The following is a 14,409-nucleotide window of genomic DNA, read 5'->3' as shown; positions in this document are numbered from 1 at the left end:
GATGGACTAGTCCAAAACCTGTCACTTCTGTCCGATTTCCACTACCTACTGTAAGTGACAGCAATATTGGAGAAAAGTAATTTATGGCTCATTTTACTCTGGAAAAAGTGTACTTATTTGTATATGTTTGCACATATTTTAAATTTTACAATTTTTTGCCATAGTTGCCCCTTCAACTGAATTCTGGCTCCAGATTTTAAGATGCAACCTAATATTTCTTCTCTAGAACAGCTAGGCAGGTCTGCCAATCTATTAAATTGATAGCATAAAGACAAACTTATAGCCAAACAGGAAAGTCCTAAAATTCTGATTCAAAGTAAACTGATTTGACAGTTTGTGTCTTTAGTTCTGCAATGTGATTGCATTCTAACCTGAGTTCTGCCAGTATAACTGGCTACAGCTTATGTCTTGATGACTGACTGGCAAGCTCATTCAATAGGCTCTTAAATACTTTGGAGACTAGCAATGTAATTTGCAGTCTAGAAAATGTACTGAATAGGGGCGATTATCATCCTGAACATTTTAATTTACATTAATTTGAAACAAGGTGATTTGGCAGATCAGCCAATTTGTTTGAATTAAAGGAATTGCTTAAAATAACGTGAGCCTGGTTTGTGGTTGAAGGCATGAAGGTGGGTTTTTTTGTGTGTGTTTTTTTTATTAAAAAAAAAAACATGTGAAATCAGACTCTGCTTCAAATTCAATAGAAAACTTTATTCAAAAATAGTGGACAACACTGTATTGACACTAAGTGCCACTTTAAAAACGTAAAACACTCACTGCAGATGTTAATCGCGCAGTTAATGGGCTCACACGTACAGCAGACTTATAGTTACATAGTTATTTTGGTTGAAAAAAGACATACGTCCATCGAGTTCAACCAGTACAAAGTACAACTCCAGCCCGTCCCCCACATACCCCTGTTGATCTAGAGGAAGGCGAAAAAAAACCCACCAGGCATGGTCCAATTAGCCCCAAATGGGAAAAATTCCTTCCTGACTCCAGATGGCAATCAGATAAAATCCCTGGATCAACATCATTAGGCATAACCTAGTAATTGTAGCCATGGATGTCTTTCAACGCAAGGAAAGCATCTAAGCCCCCTTTAAATGCAGGTATAGAGTTTGCCATAACGACTTCCTGTGGCAATGCATTCCACATCCTAACCACTCTTACTGTAAAGAACCCTTTCCTAAATAAATGGCTAAAACGTTTTTCCTCCATGCGCAGCTCATGTCCTCTAGTCCTTTGAGAAGGCCTAGGGACAAAAAGCTCATCCGCCAAGCTATTATATTGCCCTCTAATGTATTTATACATGTTAATTAGATCTCCTCTAAGGCGTCTTTTCTCTAGACTAAATAAACCCAGTTTATCTAACCTTTCTTGGTAAGCGAGACCTTCCATCCCACGTATCAATTTTGTAGCTCGTCTCTGCACCTGCTCTAAAACTGCAATATCTTTTTTGTAATGTGGTGCCCAGAACTGAATTCCATATTCCAGATGTGGCCTTACTAGAGAGTTAAACAGGGGCAATATTATGCTAGCATCTCGAGTTTTTATTTCCCTTTTAATGCATCCCAAAATTTTGTTTGCTTTAGCTGCAGCGGCTTGGCATTGAGTACGATTATTTAACTTGTTGTCGATGAGTACTCCTAAGTCCTTCTCCAAGTTTGATGTTCCCAACTGTATCCCATTTATTTTGTATGGTGCTAGACCATTGGTACGACCAAAATGCATGACTTTACATTTGTCAACATTGAATTTCATCTGCCATGTATGTGCCCATATAGCCATCCTATCCAGATCCTGTTGCAATATGACACTATCTTCCTGAGAGTTGATGATTCTGCACAATTTTGTATCATCTGCAAAAATAGCAACATTGCTCACTACTGCATCTACTAGGTCATTAATAAATAAATTGAAGAGCACTGGACCCAGTACAGACCCCTGTGGGACCCCACTGCTAACAGTCTCCCATTTTGAGTACGATCCATTGACCACAACTCTTTGTTTTCTGTCCATTAGCCAGTTCCCTATCCATGCACACAAACTCTTCCCCAGTCCTTGCATCCTCAACTTTTGCACCAGACTTCTGTGGGGAACACACCTGGAATCCCGCCACATACCTGCTAAGCCGTAAAAACTGGTTGCTTAATGAAGCAAACTGAGCGCAAGCAAAGTCCCAGAGCTAACTCTCCGCGAAAGCACATAAAAGTCACAGAGGGCAAAAGCTTTAACACAGATCCGCAGCGCTTAATGCATATGCACATGCAGTTAGTATAGACGGACTGCCTCACTGAGGCTCTCACCACTCAGACCAGTTCATAGACATCGCTTGTCCAGTTGCTATAGGATAAAGCATTACTTAAACGGATAGCTTCCCGTGCTGCAAACAGTTCATATGCCCAGGACAGTGGGTTAAGTCCCTCTGGTGTCTATAGGAGGACGTGTGCACACGTGTTTAGCCTGCCAGAGATGTAACCAGCCACAATGAACTTCTTGGGTAGTGCCTCCCGCACAGGTCAGCCGGTGCCAGGCTCCTTTGTAGGCTTCAGGCAGGGTCTGTGGCCGGGCAGCACTTGGTAGGCAGTGAGGGCGCCCAGTGTTCTACTCTGGTTACAAAGGTTCATTGAGATTTTTACTTTGTTGGGAGGCCGCAATAGCAGCATAGGGGGCGATATACAGGCTGGGAACGCGAACAATCACTCGCGTTCCCATGCCTGTCGGCCGGTGACGGCCAAACCGGAAGTGTTTGCCGGCGGGTGCAGAGGCATCGGAGCGGAGCTGCGAGGGCACCGATCGGCTGCAGGGGGCTGAGGGAAGCCCCAGGTGAGTTCATCTCATTTTTTTTTGTGTGGCTTCAGCTTCACTTTAAGGGTACAAAAACGTTTTAAAAACATTACTTGATAGTGTGAAGCATCTGGATAGTTCAGAGGCTTCCCTGACTCCTCTGCTGCTGCCAGGGACCCTCTTCCTCGTGGACAGGCTCCCGTCCATGTAGCTGATGCAGCTGTACTGTGCATACGCAAGTATGGCCTCCTCAGTGGCACAAAGCCTCTCATGCACTTAGGAGGAGAAAGCTGTGCATGCGTGGCTTTGTGCTACTGCGCATGTGCTATACAGACGCACTTGTACACAATTTTGTCGAATGCTTAGAAGGACCCAGTGCTGGAATGGAGGGGTTTTGTAAGAAGATAGGGGAAGTCTCTGGATTATCCAGAAGCCTCCTACTAAAGCATTTTTAAATGAAAGTCTTCATGTATGCATTGAATGCATATAGTAAAACTTTTTTTTTTCCTTAACCAGTTATGGTTTCTGGGTGCGAGTCTCCTGTCCAATTTTGTGCTCCTGTGGGTTCCTGGATGCGAGACTCTCGACCTGCAGTAATTGCAGCCTCCATGCTCCCGTGTACACTCGTACTCTAGTGCACACATTTTTTAAATTAATGAATTGCAGTTGGAAAAAGAAAAAAATTAAAGTGACAGTGTGAAAATTTTTTTTTTACCTGCATTCAAGTTTTAACCCCTACCAAGCCAATTCACCCCTTGTGTCACCTGTACTCGGGTACAGTGGTACACTGTAATGGGGACATGCCCCCCAAAAAAATCACTTTGATGGCATAACTATTATAAAAGGCAAAACCTAACCCCTGGAATCTGAAGTGGTTTAGGTACAATTTAAATGCGTGAACTGAGAACTACCTGCACTGGTTGGAGCACAGAGACTTTTGGTCACATTTTTAGGGTGTTATTAAAATATGGATGTAAAATGTAACTAGCAAGAAATCTAATTTTAGAAGTAGAAAGCCAGTGTGTAACTCTTTTGGGACTGGACGCCTCTAACCCCTTAAACCTCTTGAGGACTGCAGGGCTAAAACACCCCCCCCCCCCCCCCCCCCAGTGACCAGGCCATTGTTAGTGAAATTGGTCACTGCAGCTTTAAGGCCAAGCTGCAGGGCCGCACAACACAGCACACAAGTGATTTCTTCCCCCCCCCCCCCTTTCTCCCCACCAACAGAGCTCTGTTGGTGGGGTCTGATCGCTCCGCCCCATGTTTATTTTTTTTTTTAATCAATATTTGTGTTGCTGCTTTTTAAAAACAAACTGTTGCTTTAAACCCCTTCCCTCCCTCCCTCCCACCCCACAGCCGGCCAATTACGGCGATCGGCTGTCATAGGCTTCTGCCTATGAGAGCCGATCATGACAGCCGATCGCTCTCTTGACCCCCAGGGGGACAGCCGTGTCACACGGCTGTCCCCAGTGCAGCGCTGCTGCTGATCGCAGCGCTGCACTAGTCTAACAGTCTCCCGAGCGGCAATAGCCGCTCGGAGACTGAAGTCGGGGCGGAGCTCCGCCCCTCAAGCAGGAGATGCGCGTGCACCCTGCACGCGATCTCCTGCAAATCCCAGGACTTTACGCCGATCGGCGTTAGGCGGTCCTGGGGCTGCCGCCGCGGCCACGCCCATCGGTGTGACGCGGTCGGAAAGTGGTTAAGAACTAGAGCCGTCCTTTTCCCTTTTGAATGCTGTTATTACTGTGATTGACAGTAATCACGGGGTAAGGAGCCAATGAAAGCGGAGATGCAGAAGCTCTGCTGTCACTGAGACAGCGGAGTGAGCGGGTACAGCAGTGAGGACAGCGTGAGTATGCAGTGGTGAATAATTGGATTTTTTTTGTCCTGTCAGAGCTGCTCGGCCACCAGCAGCTTGTGATTCCATCTGAGTTGAGACGGAAGAGGTTGGAGCAAATTGTACTTGCATGAGTTCATGAAAAATGCAAGACTGGCCCTTTAACTAGCCCAGTAGCGGCTGCGGTTGGGAATTGGAAATTACTTTCCGAATCATGAAATAACATGTTTTTTCATTGCTGTTTCCAGGTTCACATTTTGCCGTTAATGCAATCCCTCTGAGATCAGAGCAAAATGCTGCAGGCAGTACTTTTGAGATTGCTCCACGATTACAATCACTTTTGCGATTAGAAGGTGCTGCTAATTGCTGTAGTGGGCCACAGGCATTATAGTTTTTAATGTATTGTGTTTAGTCACAATAATTTTTTAAAGGGTTAATTTGTGTACAGTACTGTTAAGTAGTCTGACTTTTTGTTTCCTGTCTTCTAGTAATACAGCCATCAACAGAGTTGTACCGATGCCGGGCGGCTCCATAGGAAGAGGAACTGGCTCTGTATTCAAGTCGTTTAAGGGAGCACCTCCAAGAAGATACTAAGTCTTATACCACCCAGATTTTGCGATAATTTATTCATTTCTTGTAAAGATAACCCAACGCTGACAGGGCTTTTCCGAATTTTTTTTTTTTAGCCATTTTTAATGGTTTTATTATGGCAGACTTTTTAACAGCAGAAGTTGACCTTATTACAGGACTTCTTACTGTATTGGAATGCAGTTGTCTTTGTGCTCAGACTATGAACGTCAATACAGTGCAATGGAAGCTTTAGGAAACAGCTGGGGGTCACATGGAATCGTTTCGAAATGACTTAAATATGTTTAGTACAGATCCTGTAAATGTGTTAAACATTTTTTTTATATATATATATTTTTTGTTGTTAAGAAAATGCGAGGTCTTGCCTTTGGCATGATGCTTATTTTATTTTAGTTGATTGTTTGCCCATCTTTGTATAGGTGGTAAACTTCACCTTTTCTGACTGAACGAAATAGATCAATGTGGTGCAGACGCTATTTGTAGCTGTTCAAATCTGTAAAGCCACCTTTGGGAGGAGCCTTGTTTGTGAAGTATCATGAGCAATGCGAATAAGGGTAATCTGTGCTGTCAGGTATGGATTCATGAAAGAAATACTGCCTAAAGCTGTGTATAGGATAGCACTGGTCTCTACTGGAGCAATATGTACTGAAGACATTTTTGTGTTTCTCAGAATGGCCTTTTTGAAAAAATAACCACAACAAACTAATATATGGCTACCAAGACTCTGTTTTTCAAGATAAGATGTAGAATAGTGCGATCTCTAATTTTTTTTCTTAACTTTTACAGCTAAAAATGACAAGTATCCAATGCTATAGCATAATGTTTGTATTTTTCGTTTGCACTTGTTTGGAATGTCAAGTTACACTGTGTTGTGATTGTGAATCCTGGCCACATTTTTTTCTCCTCAATGTCTTCTGTACTTTTAGGTGGTATAAATAAAACTGGTTTTGTTTCACTTTTTGTGGTGTATTTCATAAAATGTTAATTTGAACTTGTGCTATAAAGTGGATGTATCATATAGCCACACACACATCCCTGTATCTTCTGTTTTGTATGCTCACGCTAGTACATGTATACTACTTCAACATCCATACGCAAATGAACAAGCTCTCTGATGAGTAGAAGCTATATCACAGCATAAGTTGAACACCACAGTGGCCCAGCTCTGATTTATACTCTCCATGGGCCCCTTCTTCTCTTTAACTCTGGGCAGAGGATTTCCTCCACCGTCCCAGCAGGCTGGACCCCTCCGATGAAATCCCTGTACAGGTCTGAATTTTTAGACCCAACACTCACATTGCTATTGGCTCTATACGATATGTACCTATGTTAATCTCATCATGTCTCTAACGAGTTGCGCACGTACAGAACATATGCTTGTGTGTCTAGGGATGTGCCTGTGGAAAGTAGAAAGTAAACAGCAATATCCTCATTTGCTTTATAAGTGCTAACTTATTACACAGTTTTGTGCAATAAAGGGGGAGACAACACAACATTCAACAGTGTTACACAGGGGCCCTTATAGCGTTCAACAATGGTACACAAAATAGTGATGTAACCATGGTAAGCATAAGTATAGCAGCCAAGTCACTAAGTCCATATGGTGGCAGAGAAGAGCACACAGGGAAGAGAGCGCTGCTGAAGAGGCTTGCAATTTAAATGTATGAATATCTTGGTGTATTACTGCACATTAATTTCTTATCAAACAGTTCAATTGAAGCCATTAGAGGGGAGGGAAATGTGTGTAGCTTGAATTTACTGTTCCTAGGCGATTGGAGTGGTACCCAGTATGGTCTTTGGCTGTTGTTTCTGCTTCAAGGTTTGGCAGTATTGTGTGTTCGGAGATGGTATTGTGCTACCTTGGTTGTAACAAGTGGTTACTGGAGGCATACATATGAATTGGCCACCAGGAGACTTTGGTGCAGGATACAGCCGAAAGGAGGATGTGCGCGTAGTGAGGCTTGCAACGCGCCCAATAGGACAAGCTGTTTGGAGCGCAGGCAGGATGGCAGAATTATGGGTAAATAACCCCTTATCATCCAGCCACACAGCTGCAGCAATTAAAGTGAAACTGTAGATACATTTTAAACACACTTTCACTTACCTGGGGCTTCTGCAAGCCCCCAGCAGCCGTCCTGTCCCGCGCCATTCCTCCATGAGCCTCCGTTCTGCCTGCCACTCCGTTCCTCAACTTGCAAGTCGAGGCTAGCACAGCCCTGCCACGAGTATCTCTTCGCATTCCCTGCTGCAATAGCGCTATTGCAGACTGGAACACGAAGAAAGGATACACGTGGCCAGAGCCGCGCAGGAGCAGTGGCCTGGCGGCGGGAGAATGGAGGCTCGTGGAGGACAGGACAGCTGCTGGGGACTTGCAGAAGCCCAGGTAAGTGAAACAATGTGTTTAAAATGTATCTACAGTCCTACTTTAAGGCTAATTTTAATTACGAATTGTGATTACTCGTGAGCCCATCCCTGGATGTGCCTGAAAATACCAGCAGATCAGTTTTTGAAATACTTGGCACAGCCCTTCTGGCATCAATAGATATTCCAAATTCAAAGTCTTACATCAAATTTTTTTTCCCCCATTCTGATATTCTTTTTGAACTTCAGCAACGTATCTACACCAAAACTGAGTTTCTCCTGTTTAAAAAAAAAAAAAACGAAAAAACCCCGAAAAAACCCCAAAGTTGGCCTTCTTAACCACTTGCCGACCGCACTTATACCGTGCGTCGGCAAAGTGGCAGCTGCAGGACCAGCGACGCAGTACTGCGTCGCCAGCTGCAGGCTGATTAATCAGGAAGCAGCTGCTCGTGCGAGCGGCTGCTTCCTGTCAATTCACGGCGGGGGGCTCCGTGAATATAATCAAAATACAATATCAGCGCAGCCAAGCAAATCTTAACATGTGGAACACTACATATATCGCAGCCAAAGTCCAACGTCTCAGCAAAACGTCTTCAATCAACATAAAATAGTACACTTCAGCGCGAATTCACTTGTGTCCACCACCGAAAACACCATAAAAACAATACGCTTACCAGATTATCACAGACCTTAACTACAGGGTCTGCAATATGGCTTTATGAGGTCAGCAGCAGGTGTCTTCGCAGCCGGCCTCCTCTCCAGACAAGCCGAACAATCTAATCCTCAATTGCAGTATTTCACCAAAAATGAGGCATGCAAAGAGACAAACGCACATCTAAGCGTATCTACAGCGATTTTAATAGCTCATTAACCACTTGCCGACCGCACACTCATAACGTGCGTCGGCAAAGTGGCAGCTGCAGGACCAGCGACGCAGTACTGCGTCGCCAGCTGCAGCCTAATTAATCAGGAAGCAGCCGCTCGTACGAGCGGCTGTTTCCTGTCAAATCACGGCGGGGGGCTCCGTGAATAGCCTGCGGGCCGCCGATGGCGGCTCGCAGGCTAGATGTAAACACAAGCGGAAATAATCCGCTTTGCAGATCGGCGATCCCCGGCCAATCAGCGGCCGGGGATCGCCGCCATGTGACAGGGGACGTCCTGTCACTGGCTGCACAGGACGGATAGCGTCCTGTGCAGCCCGGATCTCAGGGGGGGGAGCAGGTAGGAGAGGGAGGGGGGAATTTCGCCGCGGAGGGGGGCTTTGAGGTGCCCCCCCCCGCCACCCACAGCAGGCAGGAGAGATCAGACCCCCCCAGCACATCATCCCCATAGGGGGGAAAAAAGGGGGGCAATCTGATCTCCCTGCCTGCACCCTGATCTGTGCTGGGGGCTGCAGAGCCCACCCAGCACAGATCAATCAAACCAGCGCTGGTCCTTAAGGGGGGGTAAAGGGTGGGTCCTCAAGTGGTTAAAAAGACAAAGGTTTTAAAATGTCACTCACATCTGGGCCCTTATGAAACTTTGACAGTGAAACCGGTCGGACGAGGCGGACGTGTGGCTGGACGGCGTCCTATGTTTTAAGTGCTGTTTTTCCTTGTGGCTCCGTGAATAGCCTGCTGCGCAGCAGCGCCGTAAGGCAGATCGGCGATCCCCGGCCAATCAGCGGCCGGGGATCGCCGCCATGTGACAGGGGACGTCCTGTCACTGGCTGCACAGGACGGATAGCGTCCTGTGCAGCCCCGATCACTGGGGATGAGCAGGTAGGAGAGGGAGGGGGGAATTTCGCCGCGGAGGGGGGCTTTGAGGTGCCCCCCTCCCCCCCCGCAACTAGCCTGCCCACCAGAGCGATCAGACCCCCCCTGCACACCATCCCCATAGGGGGAAAAAAAGGGGGGCGATCTGATCGCTCTGCATGAAACCTGATCTGTGCTGGGGGCTGCAGAGCCCACCCAGCACAGATCACAAAAACTAACGCTGGTCCTTAAGGGGGGGTAAAGGGTGGGTCCTCAAGTGGTTAAAACAAAGTATTTGCGATAATTCAGGCTGGAGTGGGCATATGTCTCCCAGTGCATCACTGCTAAATATGCAAATCTTTTTTTTTTTTTGGTCCCTGTAAGCCAGGGGTCTCAAACTCCATTTACCTGGGGGGCCGCAGGATGCAAAGTCCGGATGAGGCTGGGCCGCATAAGGAATTTCACAATCGCGGCGCATTGCCGCCTCTGCCCGCCCCTCTCACTCTTCCTTCACAGAGGGGCGGGGAGAGGCGGCGATTGCTCACGGTTTAGGGCCCATAAAATGCCAGGGCAGTATAGGAACCCCACTAATGACCCCATTTTAGAAAGACACCCCAAGGTATTCCATTAGGAGTATGGTGAGTTCATAGAAGATTTTATTTTTTTGTCACAAGTTAGCGGAAATTGATTTTAATTGTTTTTTTTCACAAAGTGTCATTTTCCGCTAACTTGTGACAAAACATAAAATCTTCTATGAACTCACCATACTCCTAACGGAATACGTTTTGGGTGTCTTCTTTCTAGAATGGGGTCATTTGTGGGGTTCCTATACTGCCCTGGCATTTTAGGGGCCCTAAACCGTGAGGAGTAGTCTTGAAACAAAAATGACCTGTGAAATCCTAAAGGTACTCATTGGACTTTGGGCCCCTTAGCGCAGTTAGGCTGCAAAAAAGTGCCAATCATGTGGTATCGCCGTACTCGGGAGATGTAGTATAATGCGTTTTGGGGTGTATTTTTACACATACCCATGCTGGGTGGGAGAAATACCTTTGTAAATGACAATTGTTTGATTTTTTTTTTACACACAATTGTCCATTTACAGAGAGATTTCTCCCACCCAGCATGGGTATGTGTAAAAATACACCCCAAAACACATTGTACTACTTCTCCTGAGTACGGCGATACCACGTGTGACACTTTTTTGCAGCCTAGGTGCGCTAAGGGGCCCAACGTCCTAATCACAGGTCATTTTGAGGCATTTGTTTTCTAGACTACTCCTCACGGTTTGGGGCCCCTAAAATGCCAGGGCAGTATAGGAACCCCACAAGTGACCCCATTTTAGAAAGAAGACACCCCAAGGTATTCCGTTAGGTGTATGGCGAGTTCATAGAAGATTTTATTTTTTGTCACAAGTTAGTGAAAAATGACACTTTGTGAAAAAAAAAAAAAAATCAATTTCCGCTAACTTTTGACAAAAAATAAAATCTTCTATGAACTCGTCATACACCTAACAGAATACATTGGGGTGTCTTTTTTCTAAAATGGGGTCCGTTTCTGGGGTTCCTATACCGCCCTGGCATTTTACGGGCCCAAAACCGTGAGTAGTCTGGAAACCAAATGTCTCAAAATGACTGTTCAGGGGTATAAGCATCTGCAAATTTTTATGACAGGTGGTCTATGAGGGGGCGAATTTTGTGGAACCGGTCATATGCAGGGTGGCCTTTTAGATGACAGGTTGTATTGGGCCTGATCTGATGGATAGGAGTGCTAGGGGGGTGACAGGAGGTGATTGATGGGTGTCTCAGGGGGTGGTTAGAGGGGAAAATAGATGCAATAAATGCACTGGGGAGGTGATCGGAAGGGGGTCTGAGGGTTTGGCCGAGTGATCAGGAGCCCACACGGGGCAAATTAGGGCCTGATCTGATGGGTAGGTGTGCTAGGGGGTGACAGGAGGTGATTGATGGGTGTCTCAAGGTGTGATTAGAGGGGGGAAATAGATGCAAGCAATGCACTGGCGAGGTGATCAAGGCTGGGGCCTGAGGGCATTCTGAGGGTGTGGGCGGGTGATTGAGTGCCCTAGGGGCAGATAGGGGTCTAATCTGATAGGTAGCAGTGACAGGGGGTGATTGATGGGTAATTAGTGGGTGTTTAGGGTAGAGAACAGATATAAACACTGCCCTTGGGAGGTGATCTGACGTCGGATCTGCGGGCGAACTATTGGTGTGGGTGGGTGGGTGATCAGATTGCCCGCAAGGGGCAGGTTAGGGGCTGATTGATGGGTGGCAGTGACAGGGGGTGATTGATGGGTGATTGACAGGTGATCAGTGGGTTATTACAGGGAAGAACAGATGAAACTAATGCACTGGCGAATTGATAAGGGGGGGTCTGAGGGCAATCTGAGCGTGTAGTCGGGTGATTGGGTGCCCGCACGGGGCAGATTAGGGTCTGATCTGATGGGTAACAGTGATAGGGGGTGATTGATGGGTAATTAGTGGGTGTTTAGAGGAGAGAATAGATGTAAACACTGCGCTTGGGTGGTGATCTGATGTCGGATCTGCGGGCGATCTATTGGTGTGGGTGGGTGATCAAATTGCCCGCAAGGGGCAGGTTAGGGGCTGATTGATGGGTGGCAGTGACAGGGGGTGATTGACAGGTGATCAGGGGGGATAGATGCATACAGTACACAGGGGGGGGGGGGGGGGTCTGGGGAAAATCTGAGGGGTGGGGGGTGATCAGGGGGGGAGATAAAAAAAAAAATAGCGTTGACAGATAGTGACAGGGAGTGATTGATGGGTGATTAGGGGGGTGATTGGGTGCAAACAGGGGTCTGGGGGGTGGGCAGGGGGGTGCTGTGGGCGATCTGGGGCGGGGGAAATCAGTGTGCTTGGGTGCAGACTAGGGTGGCTGCAGCCTGCCCTGGTGGCCCCTCGGACATTGGGACCACCAGGGCAGGAGGCAGCCTGTATAATACACTTTGTAAACATTACAAAGTGTATTATACACTTTGTATGCGTCGATCGCGGGGTTAACATCCCGCCGGCGCTTCCGTATAGCCGGCGGGATGTTGCGGCGGGCGAGCGGTGACAGGCGCCGGCGGAGGATCGCGTCACGGATGACGCGATCGCTCCGCCCATGCCCTTAAATGGACCGCCGCCTCTGTGGGTGAGCCGGTCCTTAAGGGCTCCACTTCCCGGCCGCCTCTGTGCGTTAGGCGGTCGGGAAGTGGTTAAAGAGACTGTAACAATTTTTTCAGCCTTAGTTCTTCTATCCTATGAGTTCCTATGCCTGTTCTAATGTGCTGGGGCTTACTGCAGCTCTTCCTAATTACACTGTCTCTGTAATAAATCAATGTATCTTTCCTCTGTCCTGTTTGTCGGGCTAAGGCTTTGATTGTGTGGAATGTGCGGGGCTGCTTGTGATTGGTAGAAGCGATACACACCCTCTGCAGGCCCCCTGCATACTCACACACTATGCTTAGCTGAGCCTATTAGAAGCTGGTTAGTTTGTTTGTAAACATTGCCTAAAACTGTTAATTACAAGCCAGGATTGCAGCAGAGAGTGGCAGAAACAGCACAGAGGGGCACAGGAGAAAATAAGGAATAGAATGGTATGCTTTTTAGTGTAAGAATATTAGAGTACAGATTCTCTTTAAGAAGGCAAACACTTGTTTTGTGTTACATATGGTTCTTTGCAGCCCCTTACACACTCCTAGCAGTTCTAGTTCACCACGAGTTTGGTGAGTAGTCTGCAACTTTGTGTGTACCAGCAATTGAAAAAGCGTGCCTAATAAAGTGACCAATAAGTGTATAACCGATTACACTATGCAATTGGTAGTAGATCACATCCATTTGATGTTATACTGGTATTGATAGTTTACCTGAGCTACCAATTTTTGTAGCACCTTGTTCTTTCGATAATAGCCAAGACTTCAGCAGAACTCCTGTCCAATATTGAATAGACCACTGTAGATGCTATCTTTGTAATGCTGGGCATACACGGTTCGTTTCTACCGCTCTATTCTCCGCTCAATTATTTTTGCAGCTCAATTCTGCAGTCTATTTTATCCTCAGGCTTGTTTTTATCTTTTTCCATTCACTTCGATCAGGAATCGAGCGGCAAAACAATCGAACGGGAGATCAGGCATGTCAGAATTAATTATCTAACCATCTATCTGCCTCAAAAATGAGCCATGTTTTCCCAGATTAAAGCGTAGATGCAGTATAAATCTATGAAAAATGTGAATCCTGCTGCTCCCTGAACTCCCCCCCTCCCCCCTGCACTCCCACGGGGACATGCAATTCCATTGCACAAAAGCAATATCTAATCTGTATACTTAAAGTGAATGTTTACCGTTTAAAAAATAAAAAAGCCAGATACTCACCTAAGGAGAGGTAGGCTCGGTCCTAATGAGCCTTCCCTCTCCCCTCCCGGTGCCGCGCAGGATCCCCCGTGGCAGTATTCGATCAGTTCGGTCAAATACTCACACTTCCGCAGCCGAAGGGATGTTTCGGGAGCACTCGGGCTCCCGAGGACGGGGCCGCTCCATAGTACGCCAGCGCCCTCTATGACTCACTCGCGCGTACGTAGTATGGAGCGGCCCGTCTTCGGAAGCCCGAGTGCTCCCGAAGACCTCCGAAGTCCCATGCGGCGGCGGACGTGAACGGGGGAGCCAGCGCAGCACCGGGAGAGGAGAGGGAAGGCTCATTAGGACCGAGCCTTCCCTCTCCTTAGGTGAGTATCTGACTTTTTTATTTTTTAAACTATACCCATTGGCTTTAAAGAGACTCCGTAACAAAAATTGCATCCTGTTTTTTATCATCCTACAAGTTCAAAAAGCTATTCTAATGTGTTCTGGCTTACTGCAGCACTTTATACTATCACTGTCTCTGTAATAAATCAATGTATCTTTCCCTTGTCAGACTTGTCGGCCTGTGTCTGGAAGGCTGCCAAGTTCTTCAGTGTTGTGGTTCTGCTATGGACTCCCCCTTCCAGGCCCCTCTATGCACACTTGCCTGTGTGTTATTTAGGATTAGAGCAGCTTCTCTCTTATCTTTTACAAGCTGGATAAATCGTCCTCTGAGCTGGCTGGGCTTTCAC

General features: G+C 46.8%; 1 protein-coding gene across 3 annotated transcripts in view; it reads left to right on the top strand.

The window, feature by feature from the left end:
• SLTM (SAFB like transcription modulator) overlaps window positions 1-6,173 on the top strand; it is a 116,412-nt gene extending 110,239 nt beyond the window's left edge. For all 3 annotated transcript variants that reach the window (XM_068275523.1, XM_068275525.1, XM_068275524.1), the window contains one exon: window positions 5,119-6,173. In XM_068275523.1, the coding sequence (XP_068131624.1) occupies window positions 5,119-5,224 (106 nt within the window). In that variant the 3' untranslated portion in view covers window positions 5,225-6,173. The remainder of the gene's footprint in view (window positions 1-5,118) is intronic.
• The last annotated feature ends 8,236 nt before the right edge of the window (window positions 6,174-14,409 follow it).

Source organism: Hyperolius riggenbachi, chromosome 3 (assembly GCF_040937935.1).
Source record: "Hyperolius riggenbachi isolate aHypRig1 chromosome 3, aHypRig1.pri, whole genome shotgun sequence".
NCBI lineage: Eukaryota > Metazoa > Chordata > Amphibia > Anura > Hyperoliidae > Hyperolius > Hyperolius riggenbachi.
This window is presented reverse-complemented; position numbering and strand designations above follow the sequence as displayed.